Source organism: Opisthorchis viverrini, assembly GCF_000715545.1.
Source record: "Opisthorchis viverrini unplaced genomic scaffold opera_v5_312, whole genome shotgun sequence".
NCBI classification, from domain to species: Eukaryota; Metazoa; Platyhelminthes; class Trematoda; order Opisthorchiida; family Opisthorchiidae; genus Opisthorchis; species Opisthorchis viverrini.
Window position 1 is genome coordinate 99,585 of NW_008751970.1, and position 7,858 is coordinate 107,442.

Sequence of the window (7,858 nt, forward strand, 5' to 3'; positions counted from 1 at the left end):
CACAGTATTGTCCTATTAACCCTACAAACTTGTCGATGGCTTGTCATTTGTACGCAGCCTTGCCTTATGACTGTTGGTTTCGGGGCGTTCTAAGCAGTAAATTGAACTAGATCGAGTCGAATGAGGATTTATGTCCAGCCTACTGTCGTTTGAACAACTAAATTTAGATTTCAAAGTTTACCGCAGCTAGTCGTGAACACTTGTAATTGGTGCGCAGCGTTCTAATCCGTTCACGCGTATGCTTGCGTGTTTCAGGAGTACATCATTATCCGCATGCTCTTGCATATTGTAACTAACTTACCCATCCATTTGTTATTGAATTCTCGCAGTTCCGTAGAAGTCATTTTCAGATGAGGTGTTACTGTACCGAGGGAGCACCGTATCTGAGAGAAGGAAGGAAAACTAAATACTCCGTGTTATCGGAACTTTCTTACGGTTTGGGTAGCTGTAGATTGGAGACTATCATTCTGATGCGTATAGCGCCGTCCAGCTGTACATCATCGTTATCATCGACGCATGCCATCAGTGTTCAACACCGATGCTCCGCTGCCGTACAACCAATGACGCACTATCTGAGCAGATGCCATTTGCCAATATGACTGAGATTCTTCGTCGCACCTGTCGCTATCAAGCCACGGAGCAACGAAGATCCGTCCGATAGACGGTTCATGGACATGCAGAGTACTCGGTTTAGCGTGTGACCTTCCTTCGTGAGGGGGTGGGGGTGGTACGGTGTAGTCTTATTGCGGACGTTGTCTAATCGAAAACCGGCTGATTGTTAGACAGCACGCTAGAAATTTGCAACGAAATCATTAATTACCTGGGTTCGCTAGCCTCGGCCATGTTTCTAACTCTTATGGAACCAAATATCAATTACCAGTAGTTATCAGCGGATCATTCGTTGCCCAGTTAAATCTCATGCCACGCCATACCGCATCCCAAAATGTACCATACGGTCTGCTCGCGAGATTGCGTAGAGCTGATGTGACTCTCTGATATGATATAGCCGACTCAAACTAAACTGTAGCTTTCAAAATTGCTTGGAGTTCATCGATTTTCCTGGAAGCGGTACAATATTCCATTCTGTACCTCTGCTAACAAGGCAGGAAAATGTCGACAGCAGGTTCACCGTTTCTTTACGCTTCTACTAGGGGGTGTTGTTTCTTATCAAGTGGCGTCAACCCCCGGTTTCATCCTTTGTTTAATCAGTTTCCGAAATATATATTTACATTGGACTTCCGTCTTAGTGAACATCTGTGAATGGAAGGATTGTTGTATTTCACGTTTTTTTAGTTTGCCCTTTTTGTCTTTGTGATTAAGTAAGAGGTTATGGTCATGCCCCTAGTTGTTTTAAGTAGGCTAGGATATAAACAGGTCACCCAATTTTGGACGGGTCCACGATTAGGGTCCCATAGCTATAAACATCTACAACGCCGCGGTAATGTGTTCAAGACTGCTGGGGCAGTGCCTGTAAATGAACGGGCTTCCGTCCATATTACGACCGTCGAATTGGTGAGCAACTTGCTTATTTCTTTAACCTATATGTATGGAACAATCGAGTGTCAAATGCTTTTCAGGGCTTTCCTGGTCCGCTCACTCCCATTACAGCTGAGTAGGTTCCGAGACTATCTAAACAATCGTACTGCGATACGTTTCGGTCTCTTTGCGGCAGTGAGTAAGGAGCCTCCGCATAATACTCAGACTCTGGCTCGTATTCCGAAACGAGATTTAGTCTGTTTAAAAAATGCAGCACACCGCCTAGTATTTGGGTGAAGTCGGTGAGAGTCCGGTCTTCAACCTATCGGGTGATTACTCTTTGTATAACTGGTATCCGTTCCGGACTTCAAGCTGTTGAATTCAAATCAATCTCTTTCGGCTTTCGACATGCTTCATCTTCGTCGTAGCAACATCACATTGATCTTTTTTGCATCCTACGTTACCGAACGGCTCTACGTGATCCTAAAGTGCGGCATTCTGTATGTTTTGTCTCTTGGTTCCGTCCAGAAAGCTACTCGATCTCGGTGTCAAGCCTGGCTGCACTTGCCTACGACGACAAATTGATGGTGCCAGAGCAGCTGAATCCGGGTCTAGACGAAACGCTCACCCCGGAACCAACCAGACAATCCACTCATTGCGCAACAAGCCAGCCGGACCAACCGAACACCACAGGCAGTGTTGGGGTTCAAGGCAGCCAGCCGACGCCGTTTCAATACACTCCCGTTCGTCTGTACACTCCGCCCCCGCTGGATCATTTACCTCAAGGTACACCAGTTCCGAATCCTCGGTCTCCTGCTCTGCATCCACAACCCGGACACGCGTCCCTCTTTCATCTTCACCAGGTGTTGCAACATCTACTAGTGGAACGCCAAACTCTCAATATGTCATCCGAAACTCTGGTCGCATTTTGTCCACGTTTCAGTCGCAGTCAACAGCGATCCACGCCAGTACGTCTACAAAAAGTAAAGCTCACTCGCCGCTCGGGAAGCGAGTCGATTGTCGGGACCATAAAAAGGCGTCCCTACTCGTGCAGGGTAGATCCACTAAAAGTGAAACTCAGGTGGATGACCAAGAAGCAATTTGGGTCGAACAATCACCATGCCAGTTCACCAAAACTTCACATGCCGCACCACTCACGCGAAAAGTCGCACTCCTTTCCAAGCTTGAGCGGAATTCGGACGTCAAAGCTTCTACAGGTATGCCCCCAGCTGACCTAAATCGTGAGGACCATATTCGTCAATTTTTCACGCTCTGCTTCTGATAAACCGCATTGATACTCAAACGCTACAACGAGCAGTATTGCGACGATGTTTGTTACCGGCAGATACTCCCGGCTATATTGATCAATAAACTAGGGCACGCTCACATGAGTTCGGACAACAGACCTTTCCACCGTCGAGTCTGTTGGTGTTCTCCTGGCGTTGTTGGAGCTCTTGCTGAGTGTCAGTGACTTTGCCGTAAAGTAATTCTGAGCCTCTGAATTTCATGATCAAACCGACTGTTAGTGAAAACTGCTCTCTCTAGCAAATTTACCGACCGGACCCCGAACTCGGTTCCTACTCAGCCTTTTCGGGTTACCATCCACAGGTCAGTACATTAGTACTGAAAATTGCATGAACCAGGCAAGCATCAAAGCTTTTTGGGAGAGGGGGTTTGCGTTGCAAATCATAGGCTGCATGATTTGAAGCAAGCGTCTCCAAATCCCAGAACGGCAACGTCTCCTCTAACGGACGTCCAGCATTCCGAAATTGATATCCAGAATATCGATTAAGACACGTTGTGTTAGCTGTAACTCCGACTGTTACATGCTTTCTTTACTCAACAGTCTCCCGTCTAGGACAGATTTGACACCCGTTCAGGTTTGGAGGTGTCTGATTTTTCCCCATTCTGAATCAGTTTTAGGGAACTCTATTCCCGGGTGTAATGTATTCGCCCTCGTAGTCGTCATTAGGATTTCGACTAAGATGCCTACACCTCTGGACAACACTGAAGTAAGCGCATTGGTTTATCATGTGGAATCATGGCATCACCAGCGGAATCGACCCAACCTCCTCTGGGATAGATACACAGGGGTAGTTGAAGTTTAGCTGAAAAATCCGGCTAGGAAATGATGGGGTTCGCGCCACTGGAGTTGACTGTGTGCTCTGTCTAGCCGGGTAATTTCCAGTCGAGAAGCGCGAGGAACCTACAACACTTGACTTGACTATAGCCGGTTTCACTTCACGTTGCCGCCTCATTATCTATCTCCGGCCTACCTTCTGGCAGCAGTGGCTTCTAACGGAAAACACTTTTTCGGTAGGGGTTGGTTAGGCACACGTACTATGTGCCCCAACCACTTTAGCTTTGTAAGCAGTTCTGATTCACTGCCAAATGATCGCCCACGCACCACTTCGTTGTGTAGTCGTTGCATCCAGAGTACTTTTGTCGTGCTATGGAGACGGCTGTGATCAAGTCATCAACCTAGTTCACATGACCGTAGGGTGAGGAAACTTGCAGGTGCCTTGGCAACGCAAAATTTAGCTTCAGCCATAAGTGACGCAAGTTCCCGAACGGTGCCCGCCCCCTTGATTATTCGCGCGCTGAATTCACTTGTTATAGTACAGTCAAGACGGAATACGTGAACCAATCAACGAACTCAGTTCTTCGTTCTGAGGTTTCACAGAAGCACAAGAAAATGGAAAGTTTTGCAGATGCAAAATGCATGACAAAAAGTGGGATCATGTGTGATATTCTGGTTAATGTACCTTGCGCGGACGTTAATCAACAAAACGGCGTCAAGGAACAAACCAACGATCATCTATGCTACCTGAGCTACCAGCATTCTCCTCTATAGCAAATTGATTTCGTTATATAGATTCGTGGTCCCTTAGAGACTACACCCATGGTAACATTAATGACAAAATTGGACAAAAAAGACCAGAGAGGGGCTACCCTGATAAACGTCGTTAGTTGTCAGGATGCTTCTGGACAGTTGGCTTTACATCCTAAACCGACCAATTATGTGATTATAAAAAGCACGAAGAATGTTCAGAAGCTCAAATGGCATTCCTCTTTGACCAAGAATATTAAGAAGAGTCGAAGACTACTTTAAATTGGACTGCGTGTTTGCTGTCTCCCAAGCACTTTACCTAATGTAAATATATTATCAGTGCCTTCCCTAGGTCGAAATCGTGCTTGATGGTCTCGGAATTGTTGCTCACTTGCCGGGTTGGAAGTCAGTAGCCGTGTTGCGACAGTAATGGGACATATATCCCTTTGGTGGGTCTGTTCGGTTACCTTTTTTAAACACCGGCACGACCTGTGATTGGCCCCGCTTTTCTGGAATACGTTCTTGTTCCGAAACATACACGAACACCCTAGTCAGAGCGAATCAAATATTACAGTTCATCATGGAGTCGCATTTGGACCAGTACTCGTTAACGAAGTACCATATCACGCTGCTAACGTCTGGATGGTGTGCTTGGATCCCGTACTCGAGTTCCAAAGGTGCAACAGATATCAGTTGATAATACAAGAGCAGCTTGTTGACCGACCCGTCACGAAGGGACTGGATCTTACCGTGGTGCGACGGTTTGCGCACCTCAATGGTCCGCGACACTCAGTCTCTCATACCAGGTTGGTCAATGGTTAGAGGTCTGACAAACACAGTTGCCTGGCCCTCCAGGTTTGGGGGTTGGAACATGTGGCGACTTGTTCCGCAGAAATATTAATGCATTTGTTTTCGAAAAAGCTTGGTGACAATCGGCAGATTAATGCATTTGTATTTCTCGTCAAACACCGCTGCCTTGCAGTTAGGCTTTTGAGCCAAAGGCTTTGGTTGAGGACCCTAATCGTCCTCCTGTCTGGGTGTGGACGCCCTGACAGTATCCCAGCCCACCGTGAAACTTACAACTAACAATTCTCCCATACCACATCGTCTGTCACTTGGTGCCATCAGCCGCGTTGCCTTAATCGCTGCATACAACAGGGCGGGTAAGCGAAAACAGACTATCGCTGACGCCTCCCTTTCTCTTTCATATATTTTTTCTTCCTCCTCCCTCCCCACCCCATTATAAATCTCTCCTTGTAGGCCCAGCACTTAGGACTGATGGCTCCGTCCGTCATGCATCGGTTTTGCGTGCAGCATCTGCTCGTCACATGGCGCCGACATTTTCAGGTATCTTCAAAGCAATCCTCAAGCCTCGACACCCAGTCTATCTGGCCGCGTTCAACGTCCGCACTCTGAAGCAAGCAGGACAACAAGCTGCTCTTGCGCTCGCACTGGAGTCTCTTGGCACTGATCTGTGCTGTGTCTTAGAAACGAGAATTCAAGATGCGAGCACAGTGGTTCAGCTAACTGCTCCGTCGGTCTTTACTCACTTCCGGCTGCACACCTCTGATGATCCAGAGGCTTCTGCGGCTGGTTGTGCAGGGGTTGGTATCGTCACCGGGTGGAAGTATCCTTGCCTAACTGGATACCTGTTGGTAGTCGCCTCTGTGCGGTTCGTCTGGCAACGTCTGTGAAAGAGTCTCACATGGGGAAAGTTGATCGCTGTCTATTTGTTGTGTCCGCTTACACCCCAACTGACTGTAGCTCCGACGCCGTCAAAGACAGTTTTTACGACGCCCTGCTGCGGTGAGTTAGAAGCCCATATATTGTGGTGGTTGCCGGAGATTTGAATGCACAAGTAGGCAGGTTCAGCGGATCTGAGACTGGACTGGACTCGGTACGTACGGACAATGGGGAACGATTGCTTCAGCTGTGTGCTGATCGCAGGCTGTTTTTATGCAGTACGAACTTCCGAAATAGCCGAAGTCGTCTGGCCACATGGTGTTCTTCAACGGCATACTGGCCACAAACGTCGATCACGTTGCCGTCAGCTATCGATGACGCGGATCAATAAATGACTGCCGGTCGTTTTGGCACACATTTGCGTATTCCAACCACGCGGTTGTTCGGAGTTGCTTATTCCTACGTTTTACTTGGCCGCGTAAGATACCGATAAATCGCTTGGCAACTGATAGACTGGCAGATCTGGATGTTAGACGAACTTACCAGAATTGTCTTATAGAGTCCCTTCCAAATGTTGCACCATCAGATGTGAACTCATACTGGGGCGAGATTGCCACCTCTTTGCATAGTACCGGGGAATTCGCCTGTAGCACGGTACCACCAGGCGCACTCAAGCACTGGATATCAAACCGAAAGGTTGCACTGCTCAAATCTCGGTGAGACATCCCAGCCAGTCCCGAACGATGTAGTTAGAAAGCACTTTCTCGGTTGTGCAACGGGTACTTCCATTGAAGAATGTGTCCGGCACCTGAATCTGCGTTGGTTGGGACATGGGTTGCGTATGCTCACCATCTTTTACCGAAGAGGGTTCTGTTTTTCATGCCCAACTCATGGCGCCTTAGGCAGAGAGGTGACCAACCCTTGACCTGACAGAGGGGTATGAAGGAGATCACGAAACGCTTGGGTGCTGTCGGTGCTACTCGCTTTCCAGGATGGGGACCGCGTGGTCCTCACTGTGCCTGGTTGGAGACACTACAAGATATGGCTGCCGATCTTGTCAGTTTCTATCCTGATCGCCTGAGTGAATGTCTGGAGGCGTAGGCACCTCGTAATGATTGTGGCAATCTAGCACTAAGTCCCTTTCCTGTCCACCTTTTTATTCTTTTCTTTACAATAAGGCTTTCAAATAAATCATGGTTGTACGCCAGCGAAGCATCGGTGTTGAACACTAGTGTCAGGCTGTTGATGATGATGATTGTTGGTCGATCTGCCAGCGAGTTCGCACGTTGAAGGTTGATGTAAAAACAGGTGAACGGTGCATCACTCGCGATCATGGAACAGTTCAGATGAGTGGTGGCTTGAGATGTATCGATTCCGCGGATGCCTCACTGACGTGCCTACATCTGGGCTCAACATGGATTGGTTAACAAGTGGGACAGGAGGGGATAGCAGTGAAGCACAGTGAAAGGAATCAGTGGTCATGTGTACTCTGTGATCCCTGTTCTATGCGGCAAATAAGGCGACACGATTGATATGGCATGCAGATACTCTTATTTGTGAAGTTTATGGTTGTATGTGGGTTGAGATATCGCCAGGGGGCCTAAACCCAGACGAGGACTATTAGGTTTCTCAGCCAGAGCCTTCTTTCCGAATGTTCGACCACAGTGTAACGCTGTTCGAGGTGGAACTATGTGAATAGTCCAATTTTTAATCGATGAACAGCCACACGTGCTCAGTCCCCAATCTAGACTATTTATCATCATCATCATCATCAACGACAGCATGACATCAGTGCTCAACACCAATGCTTCACTGCCGTACAGCCATGACCTATTTGAAAGCCTTATTGTAAAGAAAAGAATAAAGGTG

The 7,858-nt window shown here is 47.7% G+C and overlaps 2 protein-coding genes across 2 annotated transcripts in view; one reads left to right on the forward strand and one right to left on the reverse strand.

Moving 5' to 3' along the window:
- T265_09865 (hypothetical protein) overlaps nucleotides 1-7,858 on the forward strand; it is a gene marked incomplete at both ends in the record, with an annotated part of 47,847 nt that overhangs the window by 32,649 nt on the left and 7,340 nt on the right. Inside the window, 2 exons of the mRNA XM_009176067.1 lie at nucleotides 2,005-2,693; nucleotides 5,567-5,992. Of these exons, the coding sequence (XP_009174331.1) occupies nucleotides 2,005-2,693; nucleotides 5,567-5,992 (1,115 nt within the window). The remainder of the gene's footprint in view (nucleotides 1-2,004; nucleotides 2,694-5,566; nucleotides 5,993-7,858) is intronic.
- T265_09864 (hypothetical protein) overlaps nucleotides 1-7,858 on the reverse strand; it is a gene marked incomplete at both ends in the record, with an annotated part of 18,158 nt that overhangs the window by 2,087 nt on the left and 8,213 nt on the right. Inside the window, 2 exons of the mRNA XM_009176068.1 lie at nucleotides 302-383; nucleotides 2,257-2,351. Coding sequence (XP_009174332.1) covers nucleotides 302-383; nucleotides 2,257-2,351 — 177 coding nt within the window. The remainder of the gene's footprint in view (nucleotides 1-301; nucleotides 384-2,256; nucleotides 2,352-7,858) is intronic.